At 40.6% G+C, this 21,365-nt stretch overlaps 2 protein-coding genes across 4 annotated transcripts in view; one reads left to right on the forward strand and one right to left on the reverse strand.

Annotated features, from left to right (window-relative positions):
- The first annotated feature begins 51 nt into the window (after positions 1-51).
- Positions 52-13,408, forward strand: slc25a45 (solute carrier family 25 member 45). 2 transcript variants are annotated; one of them, XM_079871529.1, is made up of 7 exons: positions 52-125; positions 538-585; positions 996-1,039; positions 1,150-1,221; positions 10,185-10,373; positions 10,468-10,714; positions 12,038-13,408. In XM_079871529.1, exons 2-7 carry the CDS (start codon positions 549-551, stop codon positions 12,319-12,321), a joined length of 873 nt encoding a protein of 290 aa, XP_079727655.1. In that variant the 5' UTR covers positions 52-125; positions 538-548; the 3' UTR covers positions 12,322-13,408. The 2 variants fall into 2 exon arrangements, with proteins under 2 accessions (XP_079727655.1, XP_079727656.1); XM_079871530.1 differs by lacking the exon at positions 1,150-1,221 and having other exon boundaries at positions 12,038-13,103.
- Positions 13,409-13,417: 9 nt separating this feature from the next.
- The window catches only part of ganaba (glucosidase II alpha subunit a), a 29,239-nt gene continuing 21,291 nt past the window's right edge, over positions 13,418-21,365 (reverse strand). For both annotated transcript variants that reach the window (XM_079871509.1, XM_079871508.1), the window contains 7 exons: positions 20,169-20,233; positions 20,009-20,085; positions 19,663-19,737; positions 18,919-19,032; positions 18,005-18,117; positions 17,268-17,368; positions 13,418-15,925 (listed from right to left, as the gene is read on the reverse strand). In XM_079871509.1, the coding sequence (XP_079727635.1) occupies positions 15,816-15,925; positions 17,268-17,368; positions 18,005-18,117; positions 18,919-19,032; positions 19,663-19,737; positions 20,009-20,085; positions 20,169-20,233 (655 nt within the window). In that variant the 3' untranslated portion in view covers positions 13,418-15,815. The remainder of the gene's footprint in view (positions 15,926-17,267; positions 17,369-18,004; positions 18,118-18,918; positions 19,033-19,662; positions 19,738-20,008; positions 20,086-20,168; positions 20,234-21,365) is intronic.

Raw genomic sequence — 21,365 nt, forward strand, 5'->3', positions numbered from 1 at the left:
TTAACGGTCGAGTTGAGCATTATACGTTAACAGTTAAGGTACATTATCACCACCAGACGGCAGTAGAGAAACTCTTAAAAACACACAAACTCTCATATCTGTTTCTGTTTAGCAACATCAATAAGGTAAGTTTCTTCAAATAATGTGGACTCGTTGAGCTCAGGAAATGTCATTGCAGACAGTCGCTCGTTAAAATACAGTTACAGTAACGTTAGCTAGTTTACTGAAGCAAGACGAGTTCTGCACAAAATGCTTGGCTCTGTGGGATAAAATGGACTCAATGTTATGTCGTGAACTAGGCAGAAGCTTGAAGATATCCGCGTTTGTGCTGTAGAATTATTCTATAGAAGTGATATTTCTGAATGTATTGTGCTGAAGTTCATACATCATCTCGCTGGCTGAACTTTGGCAGGACCTTCACTAGTTTCCCTTACGCTTTTCACGCGCATATAGAACACATATTTCACCTGGGATTAATAGGCCTACATGGTGAAAGTGTTATTTTTTATATTTTATTCAAATTGATATATTGTACAGGTAAATGTGCCATGCCGTTTGAGGAGTTCATCGCGGGATGGATTTCAGGTATGCTAATTCTTAACTTTGGCTTTAGAACTAATCTTAACAACTGTCTGGTTACATTAACGTGAAAAATATATATTTATTAATTGCTTTGACTTTGAATCTGCTCGATTTATAAGCAAAAAATAAAAAATAAAAAATTGTTAGTATCATATTCTTAACATCGTTTCTTACTCCATACCTTTAAGTAACATGTATACCATGTTATCATTAGCCTACTGTATCGGAAATAATACCATAGTGTTATCTAATACTATCTCTTAATTGTGATACTGCCACAATACTTTTTTGCATGGTAAAAAGAAATATATTGAATTGTCCCATACTGTTATAAATACTAATATAAATGATTCACAGTTCCAGATTGCAAACTTGTAAATGATTCACAAAGGGTTAATCATATGTGGTATTAGGTGCTGTTGGTTTAGTTGTTGGACACCCTTTGGACACAGTAAAGGTGAGTTTCTTTGACAGTAAAAACAAAAAAAAATACAACGGATGATGATTTGGTGATTTTCAATCACTGACATTACTGATTAGTAGTTTATACCTTTGTTTTGGTCATAGGTGCGCTTGCAGACCCAGTCTGTGTATAAAGGGATATTTGATTGTGTGGTCAAAACATACACACAAGAAGGAGTAAGTCTTCACTACATTGTGCAATAAGAAGGAACATTCATTATACATATGTAGTATATAGTGTGTGTGTGTGTGTGTGTGTGTGTGTGTGTGTGTGTGTGTGTGTGTGCGTGCGTGTGTGTGTGTGTGTGCGTGAAATCTTGTTTGTAATGCTGAGTTCTGTGATCCACTGAAATCTGTGACAGTAGGGTTAGGATTAGTATTGGGATGAGTAGTAGGTCGGATTAGTATTGTTAATATTGTTATTACTCAGCATTTATGTAAATTCTGTTCACAAATTTGAATACTTCTTTATGCTACATAGAGATAAACTCTCAGGCTTATATATTGTAGCAAGAACTTGTCAGTTAATTTATCATAATACACATATTTATCACAAGACAAAATATCAAGTTACCCCATTAAAAGTTTACATCCCTTTGGTTATAAATATTGTGTGTCACAGGACTCAGAGGCATACAGAAGATGAACTCAACATACTGATGATGGATAAAACACTGACAACACTTACATTTATAAAGACGGTCCTTAGTTGGCAGGTGAGACAAGTATATGAGGAAACCAGATGGAGGACGCAAACACAGTAGAGCAGACTATGGAGAACGGACGATGAAGGTTGATGAGAGTCCCATAGTCAGTGAGGAGAGATTCATTGGGAGGCTCATTGGGGGCTGAACACATCCTTGTACAATTGCTTTTGTTTAAAGAATCATGAAACCCTCTGTTTTAGAAGCAGTCATTTCTCACCACAGTTTTGAAAAAATGCTACAAAAGTGAGCATGGTGAGCCACGAAGTGGAGTGGGAAAAAGGGAGAGTGACAACACAGCAACGGCTTCGATTCGGACAGTTTTATTTCACTCTCATTAAGTTAAAAGCATCAAAGCTTCCCACAAATGCTATTTACCATTCATCGGCGGTCACTCGAAGCGAGTATGACTGTCCTCTCTGTTGAGTCGTCTACTTGTGGGTCTTCAGATGGCTGTAGAGGCCAATCTGTGATCCACATACTGTGGTGCAGTGTGGGCAGGAGAAAGTGATGATTGTTGTTGGTAGCTGAGCCTTTTTGTCTTTCTCCTTGCGAAGCTGTCGCTTTGACTCTGCGACACGGCGGAGTTCTGTTTCATGGCGTGCTGCACCTTCCTGCACGGATTTCTTCCAGGAGCTCTTGTCCAGTGCAATGTGTTCCCAGTTGCTTGATGTCATATGGAATTTCTTCAGAATGGCCTTGATATTGTCCTTGTAACGTTTCTTTTGCTCACCAGTTGTTTGAGTACCTTCCTTCAGCTGGGAGTACAGGATCTGTTTGGGGAGACATGTATTGGGCATGCGGATGACATGGCCTGTCCATCGAAGTTGGTACTGCATTATTGTAGTGGTGATGCTGGTCATGTTGGCTTCCTCTAAGATGCTGATGTTGGTGCGTCTGTCCTCCCAGCTGATCCTCAGAATATTTCATTAAGGATCTTTGATGGTATTGTTCAGGTGCCTGCTGTAGGTGGTCCATGACTCGGCTCCATACAGCAGGGTGGGGAGGACAATGGCTCTGTAGACCAAGAATTTGGTTTGGGCTGTTAGGTCTCGGACTTCAAAGACTCTTTTCCTAAGTCTGGCGTAGGCTCCACTGGCACAACTCAGGCAATGATTAACTTCAGAGTATATGTCAGCTTTTGAGGAAAGAAGGCTGCCAAGGTAGGGGAAGTGGTCCATGTTTTCAAGAGTGGTGTTGTCTACTTTTATGGTGGGCTGGGTAGCTGGCTGGTTGGGTGGAAATTGATATAGGACCTGGGTCTTCTTGATGTTTAATTTTAGGCCCAGGGCTCTGTATGCCTTGGCAAAGGCATTCAGGATGCCCTGGAGGTCTTCTTCAGAGTGAGCTGCGATGACGTTATCATCCACGTACTGAAGCTCTGTGATGGTGGTGTAGTTGACTTTGCTCTTGGCCTTGAACCTGTTAAGGTTGAAGAGTCTGCCATCGGTTATACAGTACATGATTGGAATCCCCTGTGGCAGCTCTTCACCAATGAGGTGGAGTATGGCTGCAATGAAGATTGCAAACAGGATGGGTGCGATGATGCATCCCTGTTTGACCCCTGTTTCCACTGTGAAAGGCTCAGACTCGGAGCCACCATTGCTGAGCACTGTGACCTACATGCAATCATGTAGAAGCCTCAATATTCTGATATAATTGTCATGACAGCCGTACCTTGATAGTATGCTACACAAGGCCTGGTGGTCCACCATGTCAAAAGCCTTTGTCAGGTCTATAAAGGCCATGAGGCTGCCTTTGTTCATGGCACTTTTCCTGTAGTTGCCGTGCTGTGAATATCATGTCTGCTGTACCTCTGGATGGGCGAAAGCCACACTGTGTTTTTGGGAGTACTCCCTCAGAGAGTGGTAGCAGTCGCAAGGACTTTGCCTATTGTCGACAGGAGGGATATTCCCCTGTAATTTTCACATTCATCCTTGTCCCCCTTCTTGAATATGGTCACTATTAGAGCGTCCCTGAGCTCTGAGGGAAGTACTTCTTTTTCCCAGACTTTGAGGATAAGGGCATGAATGTAGTATAGGAGCTTTGATCCACCTTCCTTTAAGATCTCAGCTGGGATCCCATCTGGACCCGCGGCCTTGTTGTTCTTAAGGCTCCTGATGGTGTCTTGCACCTCTGTTATAGTTGGAGGTTCCCCCATGTCTTCTCTGATGGGACTTTGGGGGGATGTGTTTGATAATGTCTATTTCCGTTGTGCTGTCACTGTTGAGGAGTTCTTGAAAGAGCTCATTCCATTGGGCTTTAATGGACTCGTTGTCCTTCAGCAGCTCCTGCCCATCCTTTGTGCGCCGGGGTTTAGGCCGCAGTAACTTGGACCATAGACGGCCTTGGTAGCACTGAAAAAGCCTCTGGTATAACCTGAGTCTGCCAGTCTCTGGATTTCCAGAGCCTTCCCTCTCCACCAAGAGTTCTTTAACTCCCTCACCCGTCTCTGGACATCTGCCTTGGCTCTGGAATGAGCCAACCTTTTGGCCTTGCAGGTTACATCGTTTTGCCAGGCACAAAAGGCTTTCCTTTTCTTTGAGATGAGTTGTTCTATCTCTGTGTCATTTTCATCAAACCAGTCCTGGTGTTTTCTGGACTTGTACCCAAGAATGGTTTTGCAGGTAGCAAGGATGGTAGACTTTAGCAGACTTCAATGTTCTTCGATGTCATCAGGGTATTCTTGTTGCAGGCTTTCCCTAAGAGAGGCCTGAAGTCGCTGCTGGATGGCAGTTTCATCCAGGCTCTCCTTTTCCTCTTGAATTTGATTGACATTGTGGAGCACATGAGGTGATGATCTGTCCATCAGTCATCGTGATGTTCACATCACGGCGGTCTCTGGTTCGTACAATGACATAGTCAATGAGATGCCACTGTTTGGAGCGGGGGGTCTCCAAGATGCCTTCATTTTGTTTTTCTGGCGAAAGAGAGTGTCAGAAAGTCCGTCCCAGAACGGAAAACAGGCAGCGGCTTCTGACAGACTGATATCATAGTTGCTACTTCAAGCAGACTGATGCAATAACCAATTCTAGCCGTGCCCCGAGAGTGTTAGTGATGGTGAGGTCATACTGAGCACACTTGCTGAGAAGCATAACTCCATTAGAGTTGATGTTCCCGATGCCTTCCTTTCCTATAGTGCCCTTCCAGAGGTGTTGATCCCAGCCAACCCTGGCATTGAAGTCTACTAGGAGAATAATCTTATTTTCCCTGGGAATTCTCGACAAAGTCTTATCTAAGCAGGAATAGAAGGTCTTTTTTGCTTCCTCTTCAGAGTCGAAAGTAGGGGCATAGCCGCTTACAGCTGTTGCTATCTGGTTGTTGGCAAGCACCAGACGGATGGTCATGAGACGATCACATAATCCCCACAGGAAGTTCATAGAGGTGACTGATCAGCTGGTTCCTAATGGCAATTCCAACACCATGGATCCTGGGCACATCAGCAGCTTTTCATTTCCAGAAGAAAGTGTAGCCACCCTTCTCCTTTTTCATTTGTCCTTCATTTGTCCAAAGTTCATAGTTTTGTGTTTCTGACCGCGAATGGTGATCCCTCTGGTAATCCAGTCTGGAGGTTTGAGGCAGGCTATTTTTAGGGCAATTTTTCTAGCCCCTTCCCCACGTGGGGTGAGCAGAGTGGATCCTAAAGAGGGCTGCTCAGTCATGGGTGCAGCTGCCGAAGGGCTCTTTCTGCCTCGTTCCAAGAGCCCAGAGACTGAGACTAGCACTCACCGCCTAATGTGCCAGTTTATGACTAGGGTTTTCCAGATCTCACAATCCTGCCCCCGTCGCCACTTTTTGGTCGCCATAGTACTTAAACCGGGGTGTTTGGGTGATTTCCCAAAGAGGGCGCCTGTGCGTGATTTTGTTTAGTGTGGGGAGACTGGTTCACAGACAGCCACCACACGGTCCTTGACAGATCTGGGTCAGAATCCAGTGGTATGGAGTCCAAGACGACTGGGGGCCCTTTTCTGCAGCAGCCTTCATCCGCCTTCCTAGCCGTTGTGATGCTCCCCTATGGCCAGCCATCATCCTTCGCCTGTTCCACCGTTGAGGTCTTGGTTGGTTGGATTGCTTTTTGTCAGGGACCTCACCCTTGACCTTCCTGCCATGGGTGGCCCTACCAGGAGCATAGCTGCAGACGGCATTGCTCTTGGGATCACAGGACCACACAGGTCTCTCCACCACGACAAGATGGCAATCCCCCGTAGAAGTATTTCTCATTACTTTTAAGTATTTACCATTACACGCAACACAGTGTGATAATGCACCACAATATCAAGTGGATAACCGAAGTACGCTCAGTGGCAAGAGAATACCCATAATGCCCTGTCAAATTAAATCCTGCTTCTGACCAGAAGATGGCGCCACAGCTGAATCATCCATCCATCCATTTTCCAGACCGCTGGTCCAATGTGGCTACAGCGTAATATCATACAGTATAAATTCCTTTTTAATTGATTATTAAATTAAGGTTTATACATAGTTTCCATGACAGAGCTATTAATCTTTTCATCTTTCTACAGGAGCTGCCAGTTTGCCAGTCAAATGATTATTAAACAGCAAGCACAAACAATGCAAAAGCGGCAGTGCACTCAGTGTCCAAATTCACTCATTTTCATTCACTTCTTCAAGTCAACTATAGTATTGGAGTGATGTAAGGAAGAGTGAATGAGGGTTTGGGGGCCATTTCGGACACAGCAAATGTTTAGTTGTGTATGAATACCTCAGTTATCTTCATTGTGAAAACATGGATTTCAACAGCATTTGGGAAGAGCATTTGGGAAAAGCTCAAATGGTCAGAAGATGCTGGAAAACCAAATAATGTACAGGGCCTGGAGGATTTTTCTGAAGAACACTACAAACAAGGAACTCATGAATAACTATCATAAACCATGCAAACATTAATATAGGAAGCTACGCGCCATAGTAAAAACCAAGGGAATGTAAATTTGTGAACAGAAAATATTCTTTCATGTATATATTTCATACATGTGTACTTTCATGTATTATTTTATCCTGTGGCATATATGTAAATATCTGTTATGTGAAACCAGGGCAGTACAAAATACCACAAAATGCAATTTTTGTGATCCTTATGATCTCGCAATAAAAAAAAAAAAAAAAAAAAGATAAACATTGTGCAGATTCTGCAAGGGGGGTGCAAACTTATGCTCTCACCTGTATTGCATTAGTTTGCATGTTTCACATTATGTATTAACTCAAAATCATGTTCATTGTTATTACTCATCAGCACTATAATAATTCTGTACATGAACATTAAGTTTGAAGTTTGACACGAACTTTAATGCTTCTTTATGCTACATACACAATTGTTCAAAAGTTTGGTTAGTAATATGCTGTGTTGTTGTTGAAATAATGTAATGCTTTTATCCAAGGAAGCATTACATTGATCAAAAGTGACAGTAAAGGCATTTATAATGTTATAAGTAATAAGATTAGATATAATGTAATAAGATTTCTAGGTAACACTACAATAAGGTTTCATTTGTTAACATTTGTTAATTTATTAACTAACATGAACTAGGAAAATTAAATTGAATGTGGAGGATAGGGTTAACTATGACGAGATGGTCCACTCCAGTGTCGGCTCCAGCCCCTGAGTCCACTCCATTGTTGGCTCCAGTCCCTGAGTCCGCTCCAGTGTCGACTCCAGTCCCTCCAGTGTCGGCTCTAGTCCCTGAGTTAGCTCCAGTGTCGGCTCCAGTCCCTGAGTCAGCTACAGTGTCGGCTCCTGCCCCTGAGTCAGCTCCAGTGTCGGCTCCAGCCCCTGAGTCCACTCCATTGTTGGCTCCAGTCCCTGAGTCCGCTCCAGTGTCGACTCCAGTCCCTCCAGTGTCGGCTCTAGTCCCTGAGTTAGCTCCAGTGTCGGCTCCAGTCCCTGAGTTAGCTCCAGTGTCGGCTCCTGCCCCTGAGTCAGCTCCAGTGTCGGCTCCAGCCCCTGAGCCCGCTCCAGTGTCGGTTCCAGCCCCTGAGTCAGCTCCAGTGTCGGCTCCAGCCCCTGAGCCCGCTCCAGTGTCGGCTCCAGTCCCTGAGTCAGCTCCAGTGTCGGCTCCAGCCCCTGAGTCAGCTCCAGTGTCAGCTCCAGCCCCTGAGCCTGCTCCAGTGTCGGCTCTAGCCCCTGAGTCCACTCCAGTGTCGGCTCCAGCCCTTCAAGTGTCGGCTCTAGTCCCTGAGTCAGCTCCAGTGTCGGTTCCAGCCCCTGAGTCAGCTACAGTGTCGGCTCCAGCCCCTGAGTCAGCTCCAGTGTCGGCTCCAGTCCCTCCATTGTCGACTCCAGTCCCTGCTCCAGTCCCTGAGCCTGCTACAGTGTCGACTCCAGCCCCTCCAGTGTCTGCTCCAGTCCCTGAGTCAGCTCCAGTGTCGGCTCCAGTCCCTGAGTCAGCTCCAGTGTCGGCTCCAGTCCCTCCATTGTCGACTCCAGTCCCTGAGTCCGCTCCAGTGTCGGCTCCAGTCCCTGAGCCTGCTACAGTGTCGACTCCATTTGTTAATTTATTAACTAACATGAACTAGGAAAATTAAATTGAATGTGGAGGATAGGGTTAACTATGACGAGATGGTCCACTCCAGTGTCGGCTCCAGCCCCTGAGTCCACTCCATTGTTGGCTCCAGTCCCTGAGTCCGCTCCAGTGTCGACTCCAGTCCCTCCAGTGTCGGCTCTAGTCCCTGAGTTAGCTCCAGTGTCGGCTCCAGTCCCTGAGTCAGCTACAGTGTCGGCTCCTGCCCCTGAGTCAGCTCCAGTGTCGGCTCCAGCCCCTGAGCCCGCTCCAGTGTCGGTTCCAGCCCCTGAGTCAGCTCCAATGTCGGCTCCGGCCCCTGAGCCCGCTCCAGTGTTGGCTCCAGTCCCTGAGTCAGCTCCAGTGTTGGCTCCAGCCCCTGAGTCAGCTCCAGTGTCAGCTCCAGCCCCTGAGCCTGCTCCAGTGTCGGCTTTAGCCCCTGAGTTCACTCCAGTGTCGGCTCCAGCCCCTGAGCCCGCTCCAGTGTCGGCTCCAGCCCTTCAAGTGTCGGCTCTAGTCCCTGAGTCAGCTCCAGTGTCGGTTCCAGCCCCTGAGTCAGCTACAGTGTCGGCTCCAGCCCCTGAGTCAGCTCCAGTGTCGGCTCCAGTCCCTCCATTGTCGACTCCAGTCCCTGCTCCAGTCCCTGAGCCTGCTACAGTGTCGACTCCAGCCCCTCCAGTGTCCGCTCCAGTCCCTGAGTCAGCTCCAGTGTCGGCTCCAGTCCCTGAGTCAGCTCCAGTGTCGGCTCCAGTCCCTGAGTCAGCTCCAGTGTCGGCTCCAGTCCCTGAGTCAGCTCCAGTGTTGGCTCCAGTCCCTCCATTGTCGACTCCAGTCCCTGAGTCCGCTCCAGTGTCGGCTCCAGTCCCTGAGCCTGCTACAGTGTCGACTCCAGCCCCCCCAGTGTCTGCTCCAGTCCCTGAGTCAGCTCCAGTGTCGGCTCCAATCCCTGAGTCAGCTGCAGTGTCGGCTCCAGTCCCTGAGTCAGCTCCAGCCCCGCCAGTGTTGACTCCAGTCCCTGAGTCCGCTGCAGTGTCGGCTCCAGGCCCTGAGTTAGCTCCAGTGTCGGCTCCAGCCCCTGAGCCCGCTCCAGTGTCGGTTCCAGGGTCGACTCCAGTCCCTGAGTGCGCTGCAGTGTCGGCTTCAGTCCCTGAGCCCACTCCAATGTCGGCTCCAGTCCCTGAGCCCGCTCCAGTGTCAGCTCCAGCCTCTTCAGTGTCTGCTCCAGTCCCTGAGTCAGCTCCAGTGTCGGCTCCAGTCCCTGAGTCAGCTTTAGTGTCGGCTCCAGCCCCTCCAGTGTCGACTCCAGTCCCTGAGTCTGCTGCAGTGTCGGCTGCAGTCCCTGAGTCAGCTCCAGTGCTGGATTCAGCCCCTGAGCCCGCTCCAGTGTCGGCTCCAGCCCCTCCATTGTCTGCTCCAGTCACTGAGTCCGCTCCAGTGTCAGCTCCAGCCCCTGAGTCTATACGAGAATTCCCCCCAGACCAAGAGTCTGCTCCAGAGTTCAGCCAAGAGTCTCAAGCCAGCTGCCCTTCCAGACGATCTCAAGGCAGACATTAAGCCAGCTAATACTCCTAATGTTCTCTTGCCAATCTGATCTGCCTGGGGTTAAGTTCGTCTGTTCCAATGTGGTGGTCTCCGGCTCCGCTTTGAAGGTCTTCAGGTCCATTGTTGAGATCTACAACAAAAGTTACCTTTGTGCTGTATTCTTTTGTTTGCTGACAGTTATAATGTTACTGTTTACTGTATTTTTGATCAAATAAATGCAGCCTTGGGGAGCAGAATAGATATTTAAAAAAAATGGTAATGGTTGTGTATGGATAAACTCTCCGGCTCATGTATGGTAGTAATAATTAATAAGTTACCTTTGTGTTTATAAAAAGTTAATCAGTTTAATGACAGATCTTCTTTTTGCTTTATTCTCCAGTTCCATGGATTTTTTAAGGGCATGTCATTTCCTGTCCTCTCTGTTGCCCTTAGCAATGCTGTGGCCTTTGGTTCCTACTGTAATGCCCTGGATTACCTGACCCGGTCCCACCGCAGCGGCTCTGACCAAAACAAGCGCTCGCCGCTCACAGCGGTGTTCCTTGCTGGATGCTTCTCAGGTCTAGCACAGGCATGTCTGAGGATCAAGCCTGCAAAACACCAAAACAAAAAAGAGCAAATTGCATGTCACTAATTTGTGCTGTTTTGATCCTCTCCTCCGACAGTTGTTTGTTACAGCTCCGATAGACCTGGTCAAAGTGCGTCTGCAGAACCAGACGAAGGGCAGGCCAGGTGGGAATAAATACAGAGGCCCCATGCATTGTATAGCTGTGATCTTAAGAGAGGACGGGGTGAGAGGGCTTTTCAGAGGAGTGTGGGCTCTTGCCCTACGAGACGTGCCTTGTTTTGGACTTTACTTTCTGCCGTACGAGCTCATCTGCAGGATGATGACTGAGGAAGGGAAGCAGCCAGGTGATTGGGAATGAAGAAATTAATGAAGAAAGAAATATTCATACATTAAGTTTATATTTTTATGGCTGTATATTACATATATTATTATATTGTATGTATATTATAATATACGTTAGTATTTTATATTTGCAAGTTTACATTTATGGTATATTTATGAAGTATTATAAAAATAAACAAATCTAATATTTATATTTATAGTATATTAATATGCATACAGTATATTATATTCATATTTTAGATATTAATGGCTGTATGTGCTATATATTAATGTATATTTATATTATAATATTAGTATATTCATAAGTTTGTATTAATGGCTATATATATATATATATATGTACATTTTGGGAAGTTTATTCATATGTAATCAAATATTAATTTATGTTTATGGTATATTAATATATATATACATATATAATGTATGTAATATAATTTATTTTAGGTTAAGTTTATATGTTTGGTATATTATTATACGTACAGTATATTATATACATATTTTTGTTATTAATGGCTGTATGTTCTATATATTAAATAGTATATGTATATTACATATATATATATATATATATATGTGTGTGTATATATATAGAGAGAGAGATAGATATAGATAATATACATTAAAATAATATACAAATTATTTAGTCTTTTAAACTTTTGGGAAGTTTAATACAATGTAATAAAATATATGTTATATAGTATAATATTATAGAATATATTAATAGAATGTATGTAATATTATAATTTATGTTAGTATATTTGTAAATTATGGTATATTAATTTATGGGTAACACTTCACAATAAGGTTCCGTTAGTTAAGGTTAGTTAATGCATGATATATATATTAATGTTAACTAACAATGAGGAATACATTAGTACAACACAGTACATATTAATCTTTGTTAACATCAATTAACAAAAATACAACTGTTCATGTTAGTTCAGGTTCATTAACTAATGTTAACAGATACAACTTTTGATTTTAATCATGTATTAGTAAATGTTGAGATTAACATTAACTGAGATTAATAAATGTTTTCATTGTTATTCCGTTAACTAATGTTAACAAATGAAATCTTATTGTAATGCGTTTTTAATTTATGAAATATAACTATTACTATAAAACATTTTATGAGATATTAATTTATATTTCTAGAATATTCATATACATATAGTATATTATATTTGTACGTTTATTCTGTTCTGTGAATTGTGAAGACTGGTTGGAACAACTATTTGGCTTAATTATTAAAACGGCTTACAAAAGGCAGATCAGGAAGCCCAAACATGATAAACTGAGTAATATTACCATCACGTGTGCTTTAGGGAAGGACGCAGTGCTATTGGCTGGTGGAGTTGCTGGTGTGGTCACATGGGCCTGCGCTACACCCATGGACGTGGTGAAGGCTCGCCTGCAGATGTGTGGAGGTGGCGGTCGAGTGTACGCTGGCGTTCTGCACTGCATCACTGTGAGTGTGTGTGAAGAGGGCGTGCGAGTGCTCTTCAAAGGCCTTCTCCTGAACAGCGTCAGAGCGTTCCCTGTGAATGCTGTGACCTTCCTCAGCTTTGAGATGCTACTGAGAGCCATGACTGACTCCTCCTCACTCTGAGCGCTGAAGGGATGGTGGAGTTACAGGCCAAAACCTGGAAACCTGTTTGTATTTTAGCACTGGTTCCTGAAGTCCTGAAGTTAGTGGGTTTTTGGTTAACATAAGCTCAGGATATTATTCTTCAACATAACATACATCAGTAATACCCTCTTGTGATTTTTTAAAGCCCTTATTTGTGTTGCTAACAAGTGTCTAAATGGCACTAGACAGGTTGTAGACATTAAACATCATCCCATCAAACTCATCTACTCACTTGTCACTTTCTGAATTAATCTTAATGGTGACGAGGTTGAAGTCATGTGACTGTGGTTCATTGTCATTTACTTCTGGTGATTGTTTTTAAGCTTCAAAATTAATAGAAGTTATTGTCATTTATGAAGATTATCATGATGGACAAAATGTGTAAGTATCATACACTTTTGTTGGTCACAGATCTTATTTTCTGCAATAATCCAAAAGCCAATGGAAAAATCCCATTGGGTTTTTGTCGAGGGAACCAGATACAACACTTCAGCCCTCGTTAAGTGCCTATTCATAAGCTGTTGACATCATAGTGGTGCTGATTTTCATTTTTCTCAGTGACTTGAATATTTTGATATTGTTCATCAGTGGTGTTTTAAAACCATCAGTGGTGTTTTAAAATATATATTTTTATATATATCAAATGAACATTTATATAACGGTTACATTTAATTTTCTTGGTTAAATGACCATTTAAAAATAAAAAGAGAGACCATACAGTTCTATTTTGTATTTTTACACTATGTATTAAAACCAAGTATACATTTCATTTTTAAACATTTTACACTCCAAAATAAAGGCAATAACAATTTCAACTATATATATATTATCTGTAAACAAATGTTCAGCTTTTCTTTTTGTCAACTTATTTTCAGCAGTCATCAAGCTTGTACACACTGTTCACAGACACAAAGATGTATTATTTCAACAAGCTGATCGCTCAATAAAAACACGATGTTAGGATAGGATGTTCTCATTAAATTTACATAAGAATAAAGCGACTCTCTGACCCGTTTCACTGAATAAAATGCTTTTATTTAGCACAGAAAATAAATGTCTTGTACCTCAATCTGTGTGTGTGTATTCACTGCCCCGCCCAAAAAAAAAAAAAAAAAAGTTGCTGTTTGGATCTAAATAGGCAAGTTCTTATGAGTCAATGACTGGATCATTATTGCTGTGATTATGATGTTTCTAGCATGTTTGGCAACAGTTCTTCTAATCCTAATTGATGGAGTGTGTCGCTTTTCATCTCTTAAACAACCATGACCATATAGGTGTAAAAAGTACTCAAAAATGTTACTCAAGTGAAAGTACAAGTACTGAGGGAAAATTTTACTCAATTAAAAGTAAAAGTATCTGGCCAGAATCGTACTTGAGTACAAGTAAAAAAGTACCACATTATAATTGTACTTGAGTATTAAAGAAGTAAAAGTAACAGCAAGAATGAAAACTAGAGATTCTTGTTTAAGATTTTAATCTCTAAAAACATGAAGTGAATGAACCACATACAAGGTTTTATCCTGCTTTAGAACTGTTTGTATTTAATTTGAATTAATTATCAAACTATAAGACTACTTTCTAATGCCAGTATGCAACATGCTTTTACCACTAAAAGAAACTAATTCGCTAAGGTACGGCCACGGGGGTGCTCTTGATCCTGTGGCTGATTATGGACTGTGTTCGCGGCTGAATCACGTTCTTCCTCCATTTTCTTCCACTGATTGACGGTTATAATTTCTCTAATTTCCAGGTCAAGGTGCTGTGCATTGTGGTAATAGATGCGACATGACGTCACTTCCAAAGGACCAATGAACATGTCTGACCAATTTCATGGAATGTGAAAACGAATCTCATTGGTAGAATAAATAACATTTAAACTGGGCATCAGCGCAATTTAATTGGTTTGGTAATAGCAAGGGAAAACAGAATGAAGTGAACTCCAAAAAATAAGTACTTTTTGACTATAAATAAAACTAAGGAGTAATAAGTACTTTTTTTTCTTAAAAAAATGTAAGTATTGATTTTTAATTGTACTCAAGCAAAAGTAAAAATCCTCAAAAATAATACTTTGTGCAGTAATCAAGTAAAATTACTCAAGTATTTTACACCTCTGCAGGATGACGATGTCAAGATTCATCAGGCTCAAACAGTGAAAGAATGGTTGTGAGGAGCATGTAGAATCATTTACACATGAATCAGCTCCTCTGATTCCTTAAATTCACTGAAAGTGTTTGGGATGTGCTGGAGGAGACTTTACAGAGTGCTGGACTCTTGCATTATCAACACAAGAGCTTGACCAAAAACTGATGCGCCTCTTGTTGGAAATAACATTTGGTCAAGATCCTGTATGGACTGTTTGTACATACAAGAACACTTTCTTTCTCTGAAACAAAGATTACGCTTATTTCATCGGGTCTTTGCTTCCTGAGCCAGAGATGTTTATTTCAACTTTTATTACAAGATATTTTTGTTTCTGTTCACATTTCCTTGCCCTTTGTTTTCTCAGCCGTTTTTCATTAATTCACACCAGTCTCAATCCTTCAACAACAACAACAAAATAAAAACCTAAGCCTGCTCAATGTTGAACAAATCAGGCAATTTCAGAGACCAGCAAAAAAGCCTCAGACACTTCCAGGGGCCCGTTTCTAACTATTACTCAGTCTTACCATATTAAAAACAAAACCTTGCTACTAAATACTTCATTTATGGCTTTTGTGCTCTAGGAAACAAAGATATATTAATACATTTTGAAATATTACCAACTAAAAACTTGGTCATTTGGTTTTCAATTTGGTCATGTCTTTTTTTTCAAATGATTTATTAATAGTCCAACCAATAGGGTCGGTTTCAGAAAAACACGTCATATTTCTTTCCTCCCTAATTTATACACTTTGTAAAGAGAATTTGTTCTTGCATCTCAAAAATAGGATTTCTTTTTTTTACTATTCAGAATTTTAAGCTATTGCTTTCTCTAATGAACAGATTTAACCTGCCCAGTGAACACTTAAAAATGAAAACACAATACCATATCTTAGTGCAAACAGCATTTCTGGATGTTAAAATTTATTTTTTGATGCCAAAATACTTCATGACCTGAGATGAAAAAAGAAAATTCTAATTTGTACAAACAATAATCAACCTCCTCTATGTTATTCCTTAAACATTCAACCCATTATTAAATTGCTAATTGACATATCTAACTGAAAGAGTTCAGCCTGAAATCACACAATAAAGTTTAAGAGAGTGTAATCAAACATCTCTTAATTTCCTGGTCCTGTTCATTCAAACAAACTAAATTTGTTTGCAATCATATTGATCTCAACACATACAAATATCATCTTAAAAACATTTGATTCCTTAATTTCCCTCTGCATGATCCCATTCTCTGTTTGGTCTCATTTTGTGATGCGTGTGTCTGGTCATGTGACATTAAGTGCCGTACTTTCTTCTGATGTTTGCGTGTCATCCTTGTGTTATCGCAGAAGCACAGTCCAATCTGCCGCCGCGTTGACCGCTGGCTTGCGTAGAGTCAAAACTGCATGTGTAGAGTCAAACTCAAATTCTAACGTCGACTCAGTACCATCTGAAAACAACAACAAAAAAATCATTCCATATGTTGTGCAAAATCTTAACTGGTTTTACTTCTGGACCCAAATTTACTTTGGACAACAGCACCAAAAGTGAACCAAAATGTCCTTAAAAAGTAAGTAAGCAAGCAAGTAAGCAAGCAAGTAAGTAAGCAAGTAAGTAAGCAAGTAAGTAAGTAAGTAAGTAAGTAAGTAAAGTAAGTAAATTAAGTAAGTAAAGTAAGTAAGTAAAGTAAGTAAAGTAAGTAAGTAAGTAAATTAAGTAAGTAAAGTAAGTAAAGTAAGTAAAGTAAGTAAAGTAAGTAAAGTAAGTAAATTAAGTAAAGTAAGTAAAGTAAGTAAGTAAATTAAGTAAAGTAAGTAAATTAAGTAAGTAAGTAAATTAAGTAAAGTAAGTAAATTAAGTAAATTAAGTAAGTAAAGTAAGTAAATTAAGTAAATTAAGTAAGTAAATTAAGTAAGTAAATTAAGTAAAGTAAGTAAAGTAAGTAAAGTAAATTAAGTAAAGTAAGTAAGTAAATTAAGTAAATTAAGTAAAGTAAGTAAATTAAGTAAATTAAGTAAGTAAAGTAAGTAAAGTAAGTAAAGTAAGTAAAGTAAGTAAGTAAGTAAAGTAAGTAAGTAAAGTAAGTAAAGTAAGTAAGTAAAGTAAGTAAAGTAAGTAAGTAAAGTAAGTAAGTAAATTAAGTAAGTAAAGTAAGTAAGTAAATTAAGTAAATTAAGTAAATTAAGTAAAGTAAGTAAGTAAATTAAGTAAATTAAGTAAAGTAAGTAAATTAAGTAAATTAAGTAAGTAAAGTAAGTAAAGTAAGTAAGTAAGTAAAGTAAGTAAGTAAAGTAAGTAAAGTAAGTAAGTAAAGTAAGTAAAGTAAGTAAGTAAAGTAAGTAAGTAAATTAAGTAAGTAAAGTAAGTAAGTAAATTAAGTAAATTAAGTAAGTAAAGTAAGTAAAGTAAGTAAAGTAAGTAAAGTAAGTAAGTAAAGTAAGTAAAGTAAGTAAGTAAGTAATATATATAGTAAATGCATAAATAACAGAAGTATGACTATATAAATACTTGGTTTCTAAATGCTGTCAGTGGCTAATAATTGTTGACTGAACCATTATCGGTAGTGAATCGGTATTTAAAAAAAGTCATATGTTTTGAAGTTGGCTAACTTCTACAAAATGACGTATGCCATTTAAATTGCCATTTAAATACATTTTATTGATTGCAAGGCACTGGATATTAAAAACAAAAGGATATGGCAAAAGGCAACTTGCAGAACAAAACGAGCAATTTATCATACGAAAAGCAACAATATCACTGTCATATATTAGACTATCAACAGTGACACTGACCTGCATTCCTCAGAGTAACAGAGGACGGCTGACTGCCTCCGATGATCACAATCTTCTCTATCCAGGAGCCAGTGGAAAACTGGGAGTCCGGGGACAGATTTCTGACAACACAAGAGATGAGAAACAGCATGGCAGTGATGCGTGAATGCAGTTTTATGTCCACAGATAACTTTTAGTTCTATTTATACATTTCTTAAACGGCAAGAAACGCAGCGAAGGCTGTGACGCACCAAGCCGACAGTCGGCCCAGTTCTTCAGCACAAGCACAAGCCAGACCCAATAGTGGATATTTTGACAAATTAAGCATGTTTAACCGGTTTGTTTTCCGCCGTCAGTGAGCGAGAGAACTCTGGCTGTTCTGTCATCTTACCTGAGCATTTCAATACGTGAATATTTTCATAACGTTGGCCGTCTGGAGTGAAGAAAATGATCAACATGATTCATATTCAAAATGGTAAGCAATCACTGCTTCTGTTTGTACATCCACAGTCCTAGTTTGGGTTTCCTATTTTACATGACAAATATAGACCATTGAAACCTGCTGATATAGACCGTTATTTGCATACATACATACTAGTTTTCCATTGGCTGTAGTCTGTGCTGTGTGTTCAAGCGCGGCTTTTTTTTTTTTGGCCCGGACGCACACAACACAAGCCAACAACACAGTCGGCTTTCATCACTAGTTCTTTGATGTCGGTTTGGTGTCACAGCCTTAAAGAAAAGGACAGCAGACTAACCTGGAGGACAACATGTTGGCAGAGAAAGACAGATGTCTGTGGACAAACTGCTTTGCTGTTTCAAAGTTGAAGGTGTGGAAGTCATCGATGTACAGCTCTCCTTCAGCAGAGCCCTGAAGCAGAAGACCGCAGTGAACGTGGAGCACTGATGGACCGTTTACAGCTGGTGTTAAGATGCGTTATGGTCGATCAGATCACATGTGGACGACACTAAATACTGGTGTAAACGGGATCTAAAACATTTTGAGCTTGTCCACTTTCGAACACTTCCAGAGGTCGTGGAAAACACATTCGACCGGATTGCTTTCGTAATGTAAACGCTGATGTGATCGAATGTGTTCAAACCGCCACAGAAGACCGTCTACTCTCCGTCTACTGAACTAATGCGTGAACATTATGGGAAGAGCTCTAGCCAGACGGGATTTAAACTGTCGGCTGGAGACCCAAGTTTGGTTTGAAGAGGAAAAACGTACCAAGCACAATGTTCTCTCAGCATTCCTGATTTCTAACACACACTCACAGTGTTCAGCGTGATCTTGCGTCTGTCAGAGCAGAAACTAAAGCTGATGCTCTCCGTATGTTCTTCCGTCGTCTCAGATTGTGTTCATATGCAAATTGTGAGAGCTTATTTTGTCCATTAGACGAAAAAAAAACATACATTTACCCGCCCATGGACCCTTCCCCTCGAAGAAATCAGGACAGAAGTGGTTGAAAGTGGAGAAAAGAGACGGATTAAAACACCAGGTGTAAAAGGACATGTGTCTCCCTCATCTACTTGTGATCCGATCCACCAAAACACATCTTAATACCAGCTGTAAACCGATTGAAAGATGAAAACAATATCCATGTATACCATCACATTCTGTTTGGATTTCACTGCTTCTTCACATACAAACCAGGATACGATGAATTACCTGAGAACTGAGAGCAACATAGAGACTGTATGGATCATTCTCCATACAGGAGGAAGACCTCCTAACACGGTCTTTCCTGCAGATAATGGACCCTCCTCGCTGGAAAACTGGGATCTGGAACAAGAGACAGCGGAAGTGCAGAAGCAACAGACAGAAAGGTAGGATTTAGTTGTTAGATAAAGACCAAAACACAAAGTATAGTTGCAGTAATCAATTATAGAAAACTATCCCTGAAATAAAGTCTATAGGAAAACTGTTTGGAATATAAAAATACATTTGACCTGTCGTGGAAATGTCTAAAAATAATCTGAACCAGTGTGTATTTAGTATCATTCAGATACTACTATAGTTATAAGTTAGTAATTTTTGTTGTTGTCATTTTTATGTAGTTTAAATATATATATATTTTATTTTATTTTAATTTTTATGTCAATATAGTTTTTATTAATTTTTATTTTAGTTTGTTATTTTAGAACATTAAGTTGAATTAAATGAAAATGAAATTGTTGCCTTGGCAACTAACTGAAATAAATATTTTATTTTAGTTGATGTTTATTTTATTTAAAGCAACAACAATGTTTTGTATGGTTTCAGTTAACTATAATAACCCTGATCTGAACCAACCCTAATTGAGCAATGTAAAAAAAAACAAAAAAAAAACAAGAACACAATGTTTTGGCTCCTAATTTATGCAAGCTTTACAAACAAATGAAAGGGTCAATAACAGAAAAGGTCAGGGCTTACTGAGCTCATAGTGACAGGAATGTAGAGGCTCTGATCCCCATCATGCTTCTGGAAAGTGTGAACATCGTACCAGACCTAAAGAGCAACCCAGAGGAAGTGTTTGAGACTTTAGAGAGACTTAGGGTGTGTTCACACTTGTTCAGTTCGCTTGGTCCAGACCACAAAAACCCCGAACCATTTAGTCCTGGTCCATTTAACATCGAACCTAAACACACTTATTCACACAAACAGAGCAATCGAACCAGGGTTTGTTTTAATCCAACCAAACATGCCAAGTGTGAACACACCCTTAGAGAAAATCAAAATGCATTCAGTGTGTGCCACTCATTGTTGAGAAATACATTACCTCGCCTTTCCCGGGCAGAAAGGCAGTAACACCACTTGCGCCCTCATCGGTAACGGGGTGCACCAGTAAATCCTTCCCTATGAAAAGAAATAAACCTGTGTTAGCCTTCTCTGCCACAACAGTTATTTGGGATAATCATAATTCATGTTTAAAAACTCACCAATCAAGTACTCATCCTCAATTGAGAAAGTGGCTACGTCTCCAGGATACTCTACCCATAAAGGTCTATGAAAAAGATTGAGTCAATCAGTGATATGATCCCTTAACATTGTTTGCAACTTGCAGTTTGTTTTTAAAACCTAATTCTACATTTGGTGTTTTCAGTGTTGACTAATCTGATTGGCCATTGCATTCATAAGCTCAGCAGAAATGTGTGTGATAAAAGCACAACTCTGCAAAAAAATGTGTCAAAGAAATCTGATGCAACAGCCGTACATGCTCTACCAAGAGAGCCAAGTTCCGGCGGAAGGGTGACCTCTGACCCCGACGTATGCGTAAGCTTAGGTGAGGTGAGATTTGACAAAAGCAGATGCGCAGGGGATAGAGCAAAACAAAACACCAGTCACGAATTAGAAGTCTAAATAAGTTTTAAAGAAAAATGTCCTAGGATTTCGATCCAAGAGAAGAGGAGCTACGTCATACGTCGAGTCATATTCGACTGTACGGATCAAAACATGTACGGCCATTGCTGGATTAGTTTTAAAGTTTTAAATGTGGATATTTTTCTCACTTCACGTCTTCAGAAGGCCTTCGTTAACCCCCTGGAGCCGTATGGATTACTTTTATGATGGATGGATGTGCTTTTAATATAACTCCCATTGTGTTCGGCTAAAAGAAAGTCATATTCACCTAGGATGGTTTGAGGGTGAGTAAATTATGGGATGATTTTCATTTTTGGGAGAACAATTCCTTTAACCCAGGGGTTGTAAAAATGTTTTGGTCACGGCCCCCTTTAAAACTTAAAAAAAAATCTGCCGCATTCACAATGGCAGCTTGTGATACAATCCACTGAAGAGGTGCTTTTCTATGGCCAGGAACTTCTATGTCAGGCTTGTTCAGACGGTGACAAGTCAATGATCTGAAGAAGAACGATTCAGTGGAATTGGTGTTCAGTGCCGCTTTATAAAGACAGAGCGCCAACTGCTATTCACACAACGGCTGTTTTCTGCTGATCTCCAGCAACCCACACTTTGAGAACCACTGCTTTAAACTAGGGCTGTCAAACGATTAATCGCGATTAATCGCATCCAAAATAAAAGTTTGTTTTTACATAATACATGTGTGTGTACGGTGTATAATTATTTTCTATATATAAATACGCACACATGCATGTATATATTTAAGAAATATTTGCATG

Source organism: Squalius cephalus (genome assembly GCF_949319135.1).
Source record: "Squalius cephalus genome assembly, chromosome: 5".
Classification (NCBI taxonomy): Eukaryota; Metazoa; Chordata; class Actinopteri; order Cypriniformes; family Leuciscidae; genus Squalius; species Squalius cephalus.